This window comes from Gopherus evgoodei, chromosome 11 (genome assembly GCF_007399415.2).
Source record: "Gopherus evgoodei ecotype Sinaloan lineage chromosome 11, rGopEvg1_v1.p, whole genome shotgun sequence".
Taxonomy (NCBI): Eukaryota; Metazoa; Chordata; order Testudines; family Testudinidae; genus Gopherus; species Gopherus evgoodei.
In genome coordinates, this window is record NC_044332.1 from 38,878,501 (window position 1) to 38,897,159 (window position 18,659).

At 39.8% G+C, this 18,659-nt stretch overlaps 1 protein-coding gene across 11 annotated transcripts in view; it reads left to right on the forward strand.

The window, feature by feature from the left end:
* Positions 1 to 18,659, forward strand: part of GPR155 (G protein-coupled receptor 155) — a 55,373-nt gene that overhangs the window by 7,581 nt on the left and 29,133 nt on the right. For 6 of the 11 annotated variants that reach the window (XM_030580036.1, XM_030580034.1, XM_030580041.1 and 3 more), the window contains 2 exons: positions 8,042 to 8,190; positions 9,420 to 9,931. In XM_030580036.1, the coding sequence (XP_030435896.1) occupies positions 9,466 to 9,931 (466 nt within the window). In that variant the 5' untranslated portion in view covers positions 8,042 to 8,190; positions 9,420 to 9,465. Of the gene's footprint in view, positions 1 to 8,041; positions 8,191 to 9,419; positions 9,932 to 15,512; positions 15,632 to 18,124; positions 18,224 to 18,659 lie in introns of those variants that run through there. The other 5 variants (XM_030580040.1, XM_030580039.1, XM_030580042.1 and 2 more) reach the window with 4 other exon arrangements.

Genomic DNA, 18,659 nt, shown 5'->3' on the forward strand with positions numbered 1-18,659 from the left:
CCTGGGTCCATGGTAGGAGTGCTTTGCCAGCACAGTACACCCTTGTCACTATATAGCTATACCAGCAAGTCTTTACAAGTGTAGACCTGGCCTCAGTTCGTGATCTGTAAAATGGGGATAATAGTATTTCCCTACCTCACAAGGGTGTTGTGAGGATAAATATATTCAAGATTGTGAGGTGATCAGATCTGTGTCACTTGAAGGCCATATAAATATATTAGGTCAGGTCTACACTAGAAAAGGTTTGCTGGTATAACTATACTGACAACCCTCTACCACCATCCCCCACCCCAGCTGTAGACAGTATAGTTTATACCAATTCCCTGAGCAAAATAAGTACACCAGCGAGAACACTTTTATGCTGGTATAACTATATCTACATTAGGGCTTTTGCTGGCATAGAAGTATGTTTTTGGGGAGGGAAATCACACCCCTAAACAATTAGTTTACTATTGAAAGCTTTCTAGTGTAGATGTGGTCTTATATAGGAAGGCATGGGACACAGGCTGCTGCTGTGGATCAGAGCAAAGCCTTTGGGTGAAGGAGCCAGATAGTGAGGTTATTGCTAGGAAGGCCCCAGGGTAGGCCAGGAAGCAGGCCAAGTTTTGAGTGCTGCTGAGAGCCTAGACTCTGTAACTCTGCCTCATGTTCATTTAGAGTTTACTATCTGCAGAGGCCAAAATATACACCTTTCTCAGGTGTGGTTATGCAATTGTATCCTCTTTGGGGCTGTTTGAGTGCAGAGGGAAGGACTGAGAGTTTATCATTGCACTAAAAAACTAGCTTGGAAAAGTGCTCTCCACTAATAAATTAGTGGGAAATAGTCAAATAGAGATGTTCATTGGAAGGGAAAACCCGGGAAGCAGCGATGCTGAAAGAGCCTTATGGGTGAGAATGAGCAGTAAATTAGACCTGAGTTTGCAATGTGATATGGCAGTGAAAAAGCCAATGGAACTGTGGGCTGCAACTAGCTGTGCTATGGATCAGGGAGGTAGTAATTTCTGTGTGGATCTGGTGCAACCATACCTGAGATATTGTGTTCAGTTCTGGGTGTCTTATCGTCAGAAGGATATTGGAAGCTTTGAGTGAGCAAGAAAAATTAACCTGTGGGCTGGATGGAAGTTTAAGAGCTAAATGTGTATGGCTGAGCTAAACATCAGTTAAACTGAGGAGTAGACTCATAGACTTAAGGTCAGAAGGGACCATTATTATCATCTAGTCTGACCTCCTGCACAATGCAGGCCACAGAATCTCACTCAGCCACTCCTGTAACAAACCCCTAACCTATGTTTGGGTTACTGAAGTCCTCAAATCATGGTTTAAAGACCTCAAGGTGCAGAAAATCCTCCAGCAAGTGATCCTTGCCCCACGCTGCAGAGGAAGGCAAAAAACTTCCAGGGCCTCTGCCAATCTTTCCTGGAGGAAAATTCCTTCCCGACCCCAAGTATGGTGATCAGTTAAACCCTGAGCATGTGGGCAAGACTCACCAGCCAGCACCCAGGAAAGAATTCTCTGTAGTAACTCAGATCCCACCCCATCTAACATCCCATCACAGACCATTGGTCATATTTACCTGCTAATAATCAAAGATCAATTAATTGCCAAAATTAGGCTATCCCACCATTCCATCCCCTCCATAAACTTATCAAGCTTAATCTTGAAGCCAGTATTCCCTGATGGAAATGAAGATGTTGATCCAGATCCCTAGCTACAAATGCAGAGGGCACATAACAAACATATCCTCCATCCAAATACTTGAAAGGTGAATATACCAGGGAGAAAGAGGAATTTAAAAAGTTGGTACATGGAAGCCTGTGTGGTCTTTCAAGGGGCCCCAGTTTCTCCTGTTGACTCTCCTTAGCTAGTCTTCAATGAGTTGAGTTCCTGGACCTTCACCTCTAATTAAGGCTATCAGTCCTCCAGTTTTAGGGCTTACAGTCTACTTCACTCTCTTGATTACTTTCCTGAAAGCATCCTGGTGTCTGTCCTTTGCTGTCCCATGCTTTTTTGCCGCCTCTTCCATCTGTCTACTCTACTCTCAGGCCTTGTTTCCTCGCTTAGTTGCAGCTGTGGGCATCTGTCTCCATGATTGGCAGCTCTGGCAGCTGTGTGGGAGTGTGATCAAGATGAAGAGGTTCTTCCCCCCCCCGTGCTCAGTATGGGGTTTGTAGACCACATTACACGGGAATAACTTGGAGTAATGGGGTGAAATTTAGTTAGATCATCTGGAAAAACTAACTGATAGTCAAGTGTGTTGCATTTGCTCAAGAGAAGTGCTGAATCCATGTTGCTTGGAAGATTTACAGTGTAGAGTGGGCACAACATTGGAAATGTATTGTATGGGATAAGGATGGACTGGTTGCCTTGAAAATAGGCCGTTTTCATCCCAGTTGATCAAGTTTGGTAAGTGTACACAATGCTGCAAGGTGGGTAAGGATGTCAAATACTGAGTCAGTGTCCCAAAGAACTTGCATTCTAAATGCATGTACAATATAAAATATAACAACTGTGGGCAGGGAAGGAGCTCACTCTAAGAACACTAGTATACATTGGTACTCTGGATTAACGTGTAACGTTTTATAATTCAATTGGGTTAGGAAAACTTTCTTTAAAAATCAGCCGATTAAATGATCCAAACAAAGCTTTGAAGTTTTTAATGTGCCATTAAGAACATAAGAACGGCCATACTGGGTCAGACCAAAGGTCCATCAAGCCCAGTATCCTGTCCTCTGACAGTGGCCAATGGCAGGTGCCCCAGAGGGAATGAACAGACAGGTTATCATCAAGTGATCCTGTCACCCAATCCCAGCTTCTGGCAAACGGAGACTAGGGACACCATTCTGCCCATCCTGGCTAATAGCCATTTATGAACCTATCTTCCATGAATCTGTCTAGCTCCCTTTTGAACCCTGTTGTAGTATTGGCTTTCACAACACCCTCTGGCAAGGAGTTCTAGAGGTTGACAGTGCGTTGCATGAAAAAAATACTTCCTTGCGTTTGTTTTAAACTTGTTACCTATTAATTTCATTTGGTGGCCTCTTGTTCTTGTGTTTTGAGAAGGAGTAAATAACACGTCCTTATTTACTTTCTCTATACCACTCATGTTTTTATAGACCTCTATCATATCCCCCTTTAGTCACCTCTTTTCCAAGCTGAAAAGTCCCAGTCTTATTAATCTCTCCTCATATGGAAGCAGTTCTATACTCCTAATGATTTCTGTTGCCCTTTTCGGAACCTTTTCCAATTCCAATATATCTTTTTTGAGATGGGGTGACCACGTCTGCACACAGTATTCAAGGTGTAGGTGTACCGTGGATTTATATAGAGGCAATATGATATTTTCTGTCTTATTATATATCCCTTTCTTGATGATTCCCAACATTCTGTTCACTTTTTTGACTGCCGCTGTACATTGAGTGGATGATTTCAGAGAATTATCCACAATGACTCCAAGATCTCTTTCTTGAGTAGTAATAGCTAATTTAGACCCCATCATTGTATATGTACAGTCAGGATTATCTTTTCCAATGTGCATTACTTTGTATTTATCAACATTAAATTTCATCTGCCATTTTGTTGCCCAGTCACCCAGTTTTGTGAGATCCTTTTGTAGCTCTTCACAGTTTGCCTGGGACTTAACTATCTTGAGTAGTTTTGTATCATCTGCAAATTTTGCCACCTCACTGTTTATCCTTTTTCCAGATCTTTTATGAATATGTTAAACAGGACTGGGCCCAGTACAGATCCCTGGGGACACCACTATTTACCTCTCTTCTTTCTGAAAACTGACCATTTATTCCTACCCTTTGTTTCCTATCTTTTAACAGTTACCAATCCATGAGTGAACCTTCCCTCTTATCCCATGACTGCTTATTTTGCTTCAGAGCCTTTGGTGAGGAACATTGTCAAAAGCTTTCAGAAAATCTAAATACACTATATTCACTGGATCTCCTTTGCCCACATGCTTGTTGACACCCTCAAAGAATTCTAGTAGATTGGTGGGATATGATTTCCCTTTACAAAAACCAGTTTGACAATTTCCAACAAATTATGTTCATCTATGTGTCTGACAGTTTTGTTCTTTATGATAGTTTCAACCAGTTTGTCCGGTACTGAAGTGAGGCTTACTGGCCTGTAGATGCCAGGGTCATCTCTGGAGCCCTTCTTAAAAATTGGCCTCACATTAGCTATCCTCCAGTCATTTGGTACAGAAGCTGATTTAAATGATAGGTTAGAGATGACAGTTAGTAATCCTAGAATTTCACATTTGAGTACCTTCAGAGTTCTTGGGTGAGCACCATCAGGTCCTGGAGACTTATTACTGTTTAGTTTATCAGTTTGTTCCAAAACCTCCTGTAATGAAACCTCAATTTGAGACAGTTCCTCAGATTTGTCACCCAAAAAGAATGGCTTAGGTTTAGGAATCTCCCTCACATCTTCAACAGTGAAGACCGATGCAAAGAATTTATTTAGTTTCTCCGCAATGGCCGTATCATCTTTGAGTGCTCCTTTAGCATCTCGATTGTCCAGTGGCCCCGCTGGTTGTTTAGCAGGCTTTCTGCTTCTGATGTATTTAAAAAAAAAATTCTATTACTTTTGGAGTCTTTGGCTAGCTATTCTTCAAATTCTGTTTTGGTTTTTCTAATTATATTTTTACACTTAAGTTGCCAGAGTTTATGCTCTTTTCTATTTTCCTCATTAGGATTTATCTTCCACTTCTTAAAGGATGCCTTTTTGCCTCTCACTGCTTCTTTTACTTTGTTGTTTAACCACAGTGGCTCTTTTTTGGTTCTCTTACTATGTTTTTTAAATTGGGGTATACATTTAAGTTGAGCCTCTATTACAGTGTCTTTAAAAAGAAGTTGGAGAATAGTTCCTTCCGCTGTTGATACTAGTGCATATGTCACACTTGCCACAAAGTAATCAAAGCATGAAGGTTGTCTTTATAATCAGGGGAGAAACAAACTGTTAATTGTGGTTTTTGTTTTCAAAAGTATGTAACAAATTTGTGACTTTCTTGGCCATGCTTTGTGGCCATGCTTCCATAGCAACTGAAGAAATTAGAAAGGTCGTCTCCCTCTCAGTCTGAAATGGGGCACAGGAAAAAAGCACAATCTCTGTGGCCTTGTCTACATTAGCTCTTTTCTGAAATTCTCCAACTCTTAATCCAACATCAGTGCAGCATCACCACTGCTTGTAACGGGGAATGCTAGTGTAGACCAATTGGTATCTTTACCATTGTGTTGTCTACCTGAGGTAAAGAATGCCTGTGTTGTGTCAATTCTAGTGCATCTGCTGTGGTTATTCTGGGAGGGAGGAGGAGGAATGTTACCCTCTTTTACCCGCGCCCTTAGACAAAATTCAGAGTCCTATAGGTGATTTCAGTTGGAAGGAGAAATTGATGATGGAGCCAGGCACGTCTTTCATACAAACCTGTTTGCTTCTCAAGAATGTACAAAGTCCTGTTTCCTTGAACACAGGAGGAATCAAACAGCAAGAGAGAGTTTCTTTGCTTGTAGTTCCAAGCCCCTTTCGGCCACCACTCAGCCCAAAATGTTCCCTCCTTTTTTTTTCCCCTGGGCCATGGTCGCAGGGTTTGCTCAGCCTATGTTCTTGGCTACTTTGGTCTCTGCTCTGGTGCTTCCCTTCTGTCTCTCTCTCGCACACAGCTGCCCTGCCCCAGTTCCTGGCCAGCCTCTGTGATTATTACTCTTCAGGGAAACCCCTGGGCCAGCGTGGCCCAGGCTTATCATGCTGGTCTGTCCCCTGAGTGGTTTTCATTGTTTATTAGTACTAAACAAAGTTCCCTTTTTTTAATGGTTCCTTCATAGGTACTTACCAGATCTGTGATCCCTGCAGCCACCATCACCTCTCAGCATAAAAATAACACTCTGTCCTGAGTTCTTAAGCAGATGAATGATGCAGAAAGTCTGGTTGGTTAGAAAGAATAATTGACTTAGAATGGTGATCTGATACTTTTTTTTTTTTCCCCGCTTGGTGTGGTAGCAGTGGACATGATTTCTTCTGTGGCCACTGGAATTTATTCTTGATCTGAATAGGAATTCTCCTCTATTGTAGCATCTTATTGAGTATCATTAGGCAGTGGTGGTGAAATACAGAGAGCTTTTTTTCTATATTTTTAAATTAGCAAGTTGGTAAGATGCCCCGTCCACCCCAAAATGTCCCAGAGGTCAGGCAGGGAAAGCACAGTTCAGTTTAATATATAATACATATTTTGGGGTGAGCTGCTTTCTCTCGGACATTTATGGTATTAAAATGTAAGAGCAGCACCAAGCAGACTAGAAAATAAGGAACTAGCTTCTTCTCTTTTCCCACTGGCTCTATTTAGCCAATTCTTAAAGATTGTAGAAAACATTTTAACTATCTGAATAACTGAAAGAATAGTTTCCCTCTTTTACTTTCAGAACTTGCATTCTTCTTATCAGATGATATCATTTGTTCTTTCAAATGAACAGAACACCAAGGTGTGTGATGGGTACATACACCCACATGTTTTTCTGGTCATGTAGTCAGCAGTCAGATGGTTCACAGAGGGGGCATTTGACATCTCATGAAAGAAGCACATAAACTTAAAAATCACATTTTTTTCCTGAAAATATTACTACCCACCATTCAGAAGCAATGGTGTAACCAAATAAGATTAGACTGAATCAGATTGTTCACTCTGCATTTGATAGCATTCTGTGTTGAGTCAGTGAAACTGTTTCCTCATCAGAGTCAGTCATTTGCCCATTTGGATTGGTGTCTTACGCATCATCAGAGATGGGTGAAGGGGAATCGTTTATATAAGTATGGTTGTACAGGTCTCTCGCAACTTACGCGCATTTAATATGCACAATTTCAATTATACGCGTAGGGCCGGAGTGGGGGGGGCGTGGCCTCAAGGGGGGCATGGCCTCAAGATTTAAAGGTCCTGGGGCACCAGCTGTGGCTGGGAGTCCCAGGGCCTTTAAATCACCCGGGGGCTCCCAGTTGCAGAGGTGGCTGGTAGCCCCTGTGGTGAACTAAAGGACCCGAGGCTCCAGCCACAGTGGAGCTCCGAGCCCTTTAAATGCCAGCCCCAGCCTGGTTGCCAAAGCTGCGGGTGGGATTTAAAGGGCTCCTCTGGGCTCTGCATCGCGGCGGGAAGCCTGGTGGAGCCCTTTAAACCCCACTCGCAGCTCCAGCGGCGGGGCCGGGGCCAGCATTTAAAGGGCTCCACCGGGCTCGCCCCCGTGGCGGGAAGCCCGGCAGAACCCTTTAAATCCCGCCCGCAGCTCCGGCGGCAGGGCTGGGGCCAGCATTTAAAGGGCGGCGGGGAGCCTGGTGGTTCCCTTTAAATGCCCCCCCAGCCCAGCTGCAGGAGCTGCGGGCGGGGTTTAAAGGGTTTGGGGATATAATTTTGGCTATATGCAGTTTTTGCCTTACGCGATAATCGTGGAACCAAACCCTCACCTAAGATGAGACTTTCCTGCATAACAATAAAAATTGACTGAGGAACTTGGGAGCAGGTTTGGTGTCTGAAACTGCTTGTAACTCCTCATTCAAAATGGTTTAGATTTCAGATTTGACAGGAGGGTATCATGCATGGGGAAAGCTCACTGTTGTTGTTGTTTTTGTTTTGTTTTTTTTTAAGTAGACTCCCTCCCCCATCTACGTTACAACTATAATTTAGTAATGAGACCCTGTGACAGGGTCTCATTATCAGTCTTTCTCTTTTCTTTGCTAGAGGCATTGAACAGGGGATGTCAGGGCTCCAGTGACCAGACCAAACTACTAACAAGACACAGTCCTCCAGAGGCCTAGAATGGCTAGGAGGAGACTTTGACCAATCAGGAGCCAGCAGACCAGTTAAAAAGACTTCCCCCTTTTTTCTCAGGGCAGTACTTCTGGATGAGACTGGGACAGACAAGGAGCTCTGCTAGCCCAGAACCTCAGGGTCTTGCTTTCAAGCATTGCAACCAAGTGCTTGTCTTTGAGGTTCATTTATTTAAAGGTGCAGGCAGCCAAATTCTGAGTTTATTTTTATTTAACTGTTTAGATACTGAAGTCAAGCTTATGGCACAGACTACCCTTCTGCAAGCAGGCAGCCAAAACTTGTGGACTAAGCCAGGAGGTGTCTGCAGTACCACGCTTGGCCCTAAACTGGGTTGCTACGGAACAGTTCCACCTGTGACAGACCCAAATACGGTACCTTTCTCCCCTAGCCTCATTACAAGTTGTAACATATACAAGACCTAACTGCATGTATTGTAACAGTGAGCTTCTTTTTACTCTACAGCTTCTAATGGTGTTGTAACAGGCTCTCCCCACTTGATTTTTTTAGTGTATATCAGGGGTAGGCAACCTATAGCACAAGTGCCAAAGGCAGCATGCGAGCTGATTTTTCAGTGGCACTCACACTGCCGGGGTCCTGGCCACCGGTCCAGGGGGCTCTGCATTTTAATTTAACTTTAAATGAAGCTTCTTAAACATTTTAAAAACCTTATTTACTTTACATACAACAATAGTTTAGTTATATGTTATAGACTTATAGAAAGAGACCTTCTAAAAACGTTCAAACGTATTACTGGCACGCGAAACCTTAAATTAGAGTGAATAAATGAAGACTCGGCACACCAGTTCTGAAATGTTGCCAACCCCTGGTATAGATGGAACTTCCATCTTTTTGGCCCTGCTCGCATTCACTTTTCATGATGTTAGGAAACAGTTTCTTAAAGAAAGCTCTTAAATATCATTTCAGCTAAAATGGTGCTGCCAGTTGGTATACATGAAACAAAGTTTGTTTAAAAGTTTGTTTTAAAAAAAAAATGTGTACGCTGGCCGTGTTAGGTGAAAGTAGTTTTCAGACCTGGCCCAACAAGACAAATGCCTTAGCTTTACTCTGTGATAGCTTAGCGATTTATTTTTCTTTAAACCAGAAGAGCTGAAAGTGCCTTTATTTATTTTAAATAAATTTTAGATACCAGAGGCTACAGCAGAAAATCCTCAAGTTGCATCCCTTTCCATGCCAACAGATTTTCATTGTTTCAGCTCATGAGTTACATTTAGCTTTAATGTTTCACTTGACATATATACTAGAATTAAAGTTGAAACCCAAGTGGATTTTAGTATTTGTACTAATTGTACAGCTGTGCTATTGGTGAGTTGTGTGTACTTTCCACTACCAGCAGAAGAGAGAACTAGCTAAGGAGGGGAGAATGTGTATTTGGGATCCACCCAAGTGATTTTACAATTTTCTATTTTATCAGTTTTGTTTCTTTCTCTCTTTCTCAGTAGCTGCCATTATCTGGCCGGGTGACAGATAGAAGTACTTGTGGGAGGGATTTGGAAGTGCATTTTAAAATAATCAGTGAGACGCACGCCCACTCAGAAGTTCCTTCCATATAACACTGTTTCGTTCTCTTTTATTTTTACAGATCAGAACATTGCATACTCCACTTTTAAAACGAGTAGTGAGAGAAGATGGATACTTTCTCAGACTTCACCGCAAAGAATCTGTCCTCTTCAGCCAATATGTCGCATTCCCTGCCCAGCCATTTGGACTACCAATTCAATGTTACTAGCCATTCTCCTTCCATGTCAATAAGCAGGCTTTTCCCAGCCCTGCTACAATGCTTCGGCATCATCCTCTGTGGATATATAGCCGGAAGAGCCAACATCATCACATCAGGTCAGGCCAAAGGACTGGGAAATTTTGTCTCCTGTTTTGCACTTCCAGCTTTACTATTCAAAAACATGGTGGTACTTAATTTTTCCAATGTGAACTGGTCCTTCCTTTGCAGCATCCTGGTTGCCAAAGCTTCTGTATTTTTCTTAGTCTGTATTTTAACATTATTGGTAGCCAGTCCTGAAAGTCGATTTAGCAAAGCAGGACTATTCCCTATTTTTGCTACACAAAGCAATGACTTTGCACTGGGATATCCTATAGGTAAGAAACCACTTATGCTTTCTTGTTTTTGTTAACTTTTGTGTTAAACATTATTTTTCCTTGTGCTAGGCATTTACTATATGCTGTAATTATACAGTCTTGTGCTTTTAAATTAGAGTTGTTTTACATCCTGCTGAACTGAAATCTTAGGCTGTATAAAACAGTTGTCAACGAACAAACATATGTTTACTTGTACAGAGACATTCTTATGACTTCAAATGTGTTGACTGGATGGCTCTGGGAATCAGGTGGATTTGATGTAAATCAAATTGTTTTAAATCACTTGTCAGGAAGACTCAATTTAATCATGGATTTCTACATAGTGCATTCTTGTTGGTTCTTATAATCTTAATACATATTCTTCACAACTCAGGTTTCATTTTTAGAAGGTATACACTATACATTTTTAAAGTGATTTATTTTGAAAACTTTTCAGATTAGTTTTACAGCTATATCAGAAAATGAATGATTGGTTATTTCATTTACCAAAGGTAACTGAAGCAGATATTTATGAAGTCATTGAGAGGTGAACTATCTCCAATTAAACAGGTTAATCATTAATATTGGGAGGATTTTCTTGCCATGCTGTATTCGAAGGAGAACATCATCAGACAGGCATTTAAATTATTTTATTTAAAACATCAATATTACGTATTCTGGATTTTTTTTTCAGCAGCAGGCATATGATATTTTAACAAAGCAAGCATATGGATTTTTGAATTTAGTTAAACATTCAAGTTTTTTAAAATCAGGTTTGTTTTTGTTTTTTTAACTAAAATAGTTAAATGAAATATTTTTTATAAAAAAACAAAAATTAAATCAACTATGTCAGCCAGGTCAACATGAGAAACTTAACATATTGGCTTCTGCAGCTAACTCAGTCGTCTTCATCTTCATTTTCCTGTTTGTTCATAATCTGGAAAAGAAAAACAAGCTTTCCTGCTTTTTCAGGTCCCAAACGATATCTCAACTGGGAATGAATTAGTCCAAAGAAAGAAACTATTCTTTCTACATCAGCAGAAGAAGCTACTTCTGTTAAAAGTGAGATTATCAATTCAACAGTTTCTGAATCCAAGTGCTTAAGTGACTTCTACCAGTTCACTGTTGTGACTTTCTTTAAAATATCATCAGCAAACTTATATTTCTTGAATGGTTCACCGTTAGCTCTGAAGTTTTATTATAGTTGGCATTATGGAGGGATGATTGCTGAATGTTCATGTCATAGCCAATTCCTCTACTTTGGCAGTTAAGGTTTGACCCTGGTACCAAGTATTGAGAATATTTGCAAGAAAATGAGCTGGAGATAGTGCTTGTCCCATTTGTTTTTTTAATGCTTGTAATTTAACTCCATCATTGCATATTTCTCTTTTTAAGACCTCACTCAGTTCCTTCCATATTTCAACAGCATCAGCAATAACACAGCTATTTTCCTGCATTTTGTTCAAGGCTACAGAAATAGGCTTCAGGGTACTCAGCGTGTGTTCAACGTTTCTCTTAAGCCCAATGTTGAGAACTTTGGCTGTGACAGTGCCATCTATTTTTTCGTGATTTTGTTCACAAACTGTCATCAGATTAGGCCAGTTTTTGATATAGTGCTCAAAACAGTCCACTACTGAGTTCCATCGCACGTCTTGTGGGAGAGTTAGCTTGGTTCCTTCCACTTTTTTCAGAACAGCTGCTGCAAAGTGGTTGTTACGGAAGTATTTTGCAGTTCCAGCAACATTAGCCTTTATTTCTGGAACAGTGACGTTTTTGGCTAGGATGTGCATCGAATGAGCACTGCAACCGTACGGTATTAGCTAGGGACTCTCTTCTAAATTCCTTCTCATCTTGGATACATTTGCAGCATTGTCTGTGACCAAGCTGCATGCTGACATTTTAATTTTTTTCCCCCCAGTTATAGCTTTTGCTGCTACTACTTTTAAGTATTCTGCTGTGTGTGCATTTCCCGATGTACCAATTGTTTCTGAAGACATTCCCTTCTTCTGTTGTCACACAAGCACATACAGCAGGATCATTGTGGACATTGCTCCACCTATCCAGACTCAGGTTAACAATTTGACCCTCTAGACCTTTTGCACACTGCTCAATTTCTCTTTCATACATTTTTATCCAGCAATTTGCCTGCGACATCTGCTCTGTTGGGTGGACTGTATCCTGGTCTTGACTGAACCATGTTAATGAAGTGTTGGTTCTCAATCATACGGAAAGGAGAGTTTGTTTCATAAACAAATAGGGCAATTTTTTCATCAATTACCTCTTTTTGTTAATCTGCTGGTTCTTATTACAAGCTTATCTATGGTTGTTTCTGGATGATGGAGATTTTTTTTTTCTTCTTGCTACAGGTGATAGATATACTGTGGCTATGTGACATACAAGATGTGACTAAAACACTATCATTGGCAGATAACTCTGAAACTGTAGAAAATGATGGTGATCTTGAAGATGGATAGTCTTCAGAATCCTGTATGCTGAGGATGGATTCTCCTAAACAAAATAAGTCAATGCAGTTATTTAATTATTATTACCATACTACTCATTTAGTATTTCTCATTGCATTCACTGACACTCAGTACTACTTTAAAGGTGAAATTATAAAAGGAAAATCTGCATATTTCAGCTATTTATTTTTTATTCCAACTGCATCTAAAATGATAGTACCATAGAGTAACAACTATATTTTTTGCTTAGACATGAGAATTCAAGAATAGTCCAGAAGGAAGACAGGCAGTCCTTAAGAAAGAAGTATGAAATAAAAAAATTTACCAACCTGAAGATCCTGCATGTTCAGACATGTTCCTTTCATCGTCTTCAACGCAGCTTCCTCCTGAGAAGGAACACTTCTCATGATGTTGTTTCATTCGGGCAACCAGGCCTTGTATTTCTTTGTTGCAGTGTTTGCATTTTGCACACGTCTGCCTTATCTACAGGTAGAGGAACTTCATTAAAATATTCCCAAACTGGGTCTCTTTTACAGCCTGCTGCCATTATCCATTTTCCCTTCTCGTGATAGAATGATGTGGTAGATCTCAAATCAATGAAGGCTACACTCAGACCTCAAGCCTTCTGGAATATGCTGCTCAAACATTTTCACTTTTGTTTCTACTGCCTGTCCCTCCCTTCTCACATTTATCGCCAGACTTCTCCTTGTCCAGATCTACTCCGCCCCCAACAATCTTCTATTCATTGAACTTTTTGAAACTTTGCACTTTAGAGAGAGGTAAGGGATTGACTTCGTTTACACAAATTTGCAGAGGGACAATAAGGTTAAGGTCTGTTATTTCTCTTCTTTCTTTCTTTCTTTCTTTCTTTCTTTCTTTCTTTCTTTCTTTCTTTCTTTCTTTCTTTCTTTCTTGAGACCTGCAAAACTAAGCATCTCTGATGGTATCTTCTAGACTGAGCAATGAGTCCCATTGGGTAGATAGAAAGATTAACCTAAATAATCTATAGAGAAGCCCCTGGAACCCCCTAAAATTGAGTCCCTAATCCATGAACTATTAGAAGTCATTTACAAAGTTTTTCTTAGACATTACATAAATATGTTGTCTCATACTCTAGAATTTATCCCTATTCCATGATGAGATATCTTTGAACTATAACGTATCTTAATTAAAACTACCTTTAGATAGGTTTTTTTCCCTCAAAAAATATTTTATCAAAAAAAATACAATTTTTTTTTTTATTTAAATCATTGATTTTTATCCACTGTGCTGGGAATAGAGAATAGGATGCAGAGTCTTTCAGCTGCAATTTGTCACTTTGCATCTACCCCAGGTCTATGGGGACAAGAAGTTGCTACTTTCTGTTAGCTGTTCTATGGTCTACATATAATGAGATGGTGATCTTAGTTTGGTTTTCAATGGACTGGTGTCCACATCCATGGTGGCAGTGTCCTCAGAGAAACCAAGAAATAAATAGACTGGACTAACATGTCATGCACATGAGTGAGCCCTCTAAATCTCTGTGGAGGCATGTTAGCAGGGCAGTCTGAGGAATTCTGTGGTGTTGCTGCTGCTTGTGCTGTACTCCTTCTGTACACAGAAGACTTAATTCTCCAGAGGTATCAATCTGATCACAGTTGTCAGCAATAAACGCCCCTTAAATTTTTTTAAATAATCAAAATTGTTAGCTCTGTATTGAAAACTTGCAAAAGAGTCCTAAAACTAGGAATATTTACTGTGTGTGTAAGAGATGTAAAGCAGTATACATTGCAGTACAAAACTCCCACAAAGATCTGACATCCCTCCAACCTTCACGCACAATTCTAGAAGACTTGACTGAAATAAGATGTCGCTGTCCTGTAGTTGTGGTGTTGGTGCACTGTTGTCACAAAGTTATAGGTGGCTTTAAAGACTCATCATTTATAACATTAGTTTTCTTTTTGTTTCAAAACTATTTAGTGTTTCCAGAAATTTCAGTATAGAATAAAATTCTTCTTGTAAGTGGCTAATTAAGGGTTTACCACTCCCCTGGCAAAAATGCTGATTTCCAGGCCAGGCTACTCGAGTCTCCGCAAACTTTAAAACCCTGATGTTGCAGCTTAATTGTACATTTATATAACATTTCAGGAGCTGCAATAGATGAGTTGCCTTGTGCCTTCTTGGCTCTAGCTCATGACCTAACATAAGGAAACCATGTAATGTGCATGTTTCCATCTATTGTGGAGTTTGTTCAAGAAGATTTAAATCTGCTCAGATCAGAATTTAACTATCCACTTGTTTGCATGCTGGCATCTGTAGCAGGTGATGGAGGAAAGTTGCATCTTTTGGACTCAGTTCTGATATGTGATCATGAAGCATGCATTGTCATATGTTCTGTGGGGGAAATTTCACTTTGTACGTACATCAGATTTTGCACAGCTCATGGTAGTGAGTGGCCATGTATTTCAAATCTGAGCTTCTTGGGGCTTATTCTGTGCCTTCAGCATCAAGTGTAACAAGAAATCTCTCTTCTAGTAGGGATCTTAAAAAAAACAAAACAAAAAACCCTTTTTCCTTCAAGAATACAACTTTTATTCTGTTTACTTTTTTGTAATTGCATCTCTATTTTTAAATTCCAAACAATATAAAAACATAGCCCACTCCTTCTCCTCCACTTTTGGTAGGCAGACTTTTTGTAGTTTTTGTTGCTTGTTTGCTAATGTGCACTTATAAAACTATTTACTGCGTATCACAGTCCAAACATACCTGGAAAACTGGACTGTACAAATAAGTAAGTGTGTGTGTGTGTGTGTGTGTTTACTTACAGTGATCTGTAATGTGTTGTTCAAATTAACAGGAAAAACTGTGGCCATTTAAACAGCACTTTAAAGGTAAAACGCACAATTTAAAAACCATGCACTTGCAGATGAAGGGATTTTTTTGTTTTGTTTTTTTAATTTTAAAAAAAGGAGTTGACATGTCTGCACTTTACAATAGCAACTACTTAAAAGGACCTCTTCAACATGAGCTCTGGTCAGTTTTAAAAATTAATCAAAAGCTACCTGTGAGTTTCCATATTTTTTTTTATTTTTATAACCATGTTTTCCTATTTTTTAAATGTTTTTCTCTCCCTTGCTTTTGTATGAAAGACCCACACAAATGGGAAAAAGTGACAGACTGTACAGAAGAAACAGTGAAGCTGACTAGCTACAAAGTGCTTTCAAAATGCACCATGCAAACATACTGATTTTTGCCACCTAAACTTTCATTTATAATAATGGTAAATGTTGCTTTCTTTTAACAATAAGTTTAAAAAAATCCAACATAACTGTAAGTATGTGTTTTTAAGTTAATGGTAACTACTTACATTTTCATAGGGCCTTTTTATGATACCTTGAAGTGCTCTACAATAAGCTTGAAATTAAAAAATGAAATCCGTTTTGCCACTATTTACTTAAAAGCCAGTGAAACCAAATGTTTACATTTCTTGAACAGGAAAAGATATTCTTCATATTAATAGGTTCAAGAGTTTAACAGAGCAGTTTGCAAGCATGCACACAATTGGAGAATCTGACAGAATGTCAGAGTTGGGCATCTAGTGCAAGTAATGTGTTGGACCTGTGGAAGTGTGTGTTTGTGTATATATATCTTGATTTTTAGTAAGGCTTTTGGAACAGTCCCACATGACATTCTCATGAGCAAATTAGGGAAATGTGGTCTGGATGAAATTACTGTAATGGCGGGGCGCAACTGATTGAAAGACCATACTTAAAGAATAGCTATCAATGGTTTGCTGTCAAATTGGGAGGACATATCTAGTGTGGTCTCACAGGGTCTGTCCTGAGTCTGGAACTATTCAGTATTGTCATTAGTAACTTTGATAATGGAATAGGGAGTGTGCTTATGAAATTTGTGGATGACACCTAGCTGGGAGGATTTGCAAGCACTTTGTATGACAGCATTAGAATTCAAAACAACTTTGACAAATTGGAGAATTGATCTGAAATAAACAAAATGAAATTCAATAAAGGTCAAGTGCAAAGTAATTCACTTAGGAAGGAAAAATCAAATCCAAAATGGGGAAAAACTAGATAGGTGGTAGTACAGCTGAAAAGCATCTGTGGCTTTTAGTGGATCACAAATTGAATATGACAATGTGATATATTTGCTAAAAAAGCTGATCTCTCTGGGGTGTATTAAGAAGAGTGTAAGACATGGAAGGCAATTGTCCCACTCTACTTGGCACTGTGAGGCCTCAGCTGGAGTACTGTGTCCAATTCTAGACACTACATTTTAGGGCTGAACAAACTGGAGAGTCCAGAGCAGAGCAATAAAAATGAGAAAAGGTTAAGAAAATCTAACCTGTGAGGAAAGGCTAAAAAAATGGGGCATGTTCGTGAGAAAAGAAGATTGCGAAGGAACCTGGTAAATCTTCAGATATGTTAAGAGCTGTCTGTTATGGAGAACAATTGATCACTTTATGTCCACAGCAGGTAGAACAAGAAGAAGTTGACTTAATCTGCAGCAGGGAAGATTTAGGTTAGATATTAGGAAAAAAATTCTAACTACAAGGGTATCTAACTCAGGAATAGGCTTCCAAGGGAGATTGTGGAATCTCTCTCTCTCTCTGTCTCTTTCTCTCTCACTCTCTGTCTTAGTGTACCTATTTCTTTCTTCCCTCTTCACCAAACCCTAAAACTTCAAGTTCCATAAATATGGAAGAACTAATAGCACGTACAATTAAAATGTTTGCGAATCAAGTAAGAATATGTTCTTTGATGCAATGCTATCAGCAGCCTCTACTGCAGATGCAGGAAAGCAAATCATTGTTAGACTGGCCTGTGGTATTTTCAGTATTCAACTGGGACAGGTAAACTAAGGATCCTCTAAAGGTGTTGCAGTCTAATAATATGTTGACTTAGCAAATCCAGATGGTTTCTGGCTTTCATTATTAAAATATAGAAATAAGTCATAACGGAGTCCTTATAACTTGCCCTTCAAACACTACTAATTACATAAGTACTGTGAGTAATGCTAAGTATGCTGAGTTATTGTGAAGTGTTTAACCAAGTGCCATGAGGTAAATAGCTGAACAATGAGTCTTACAGGTGTGTATTCATTTAGAGCCAGAAAGTCCTAATTTTTTTATATTGCCTCTTACGCCCCCTCAGCAATCGTCTGATCCTTTTGACCTTGAAGGTGCTAGTCTGTTCATAAAATCAGACATCTCCCTCCCCTGACTCAGCCTCTCTGAGCAGGAGGTTGTCATTATCCCTTATGAAATGCCCTTTGCATATTTTGAACTGTTTTACTATTATAATCAATGCTATTGAGCAATCAGGTTGGGGCTCCCACTTTTTCCTCCTCTGTGCCTTTATTTCTCCAAATACTACTTTGAAGGTAGATCCACATAACTGGGAGCTTTCAGTCTACATTTGCAATCCCCTGCCTTCTGGATTGGTTCTTGTTGTTGTTAGAAGTCCCTTTTAGAGATACTAATTGACCTATATTATAATGTTTGCTCTCCCTAACCAAAGGGATAGCCTAGCAGACAGCTAGTTGTCTGCTATGCCCTTGATGCTAAAGAGATGAGGTTCATGTAATTCATAAATTTCTTGCAAAACTAATTCTGCTTTATATCAAATATGAAATGTGCAAATGGATTTCACTCTATCATATTTGGTACTAATTCAGCTTCTCTCAGCACTTCTTTCTGGCTAGCACATTAAATAGTACTAGCTAATTGCTGGGTGTCTTTTGTTGGCCTTTTCAGATGGGACACAGGTAAAAAGGCTGCCAACAGAAACAAGAATTAATGTTTATTTCAGAAGGTGTAACTTTCCTGGACTTGTTGGGAGGAACTAGGAAAGGGGTAAGATATAAGAATAAGTTATATCACAGTATCTGTGAATGCTCATTGCTGACCACTGGATCCTCATGGTTTTATAACTTTTGGAAACAAAGTGTTGTTGGTATGGCTGTTGTCACCTGTGGAGTGTAGTACAGGCCTCAAAAAAAAGAAAAGAAAAAGAAAAAATCCACTTGCTTCTAAGAAATGGGAAGCTTTGCCAAGCAAGTGAGGGGACCAGTTCCTTTCATGTCTACAAACTGGAATTGTAATTTACTTAAAATATATAAGGGCTAGAGTTGTGCTGGTAACTTCCCAAATGTGAATGGATTAAAACGCATGGGCAAACTACGGGCTGTGGGCTGGATCCAGCCCCTCAGGACTTTGGATCTGGCCCACGGGACTGCCCCCCCATGGTGCCACAGGCCCTGCGCCGCTCTCCAGAAGCGACTAGCCCCCG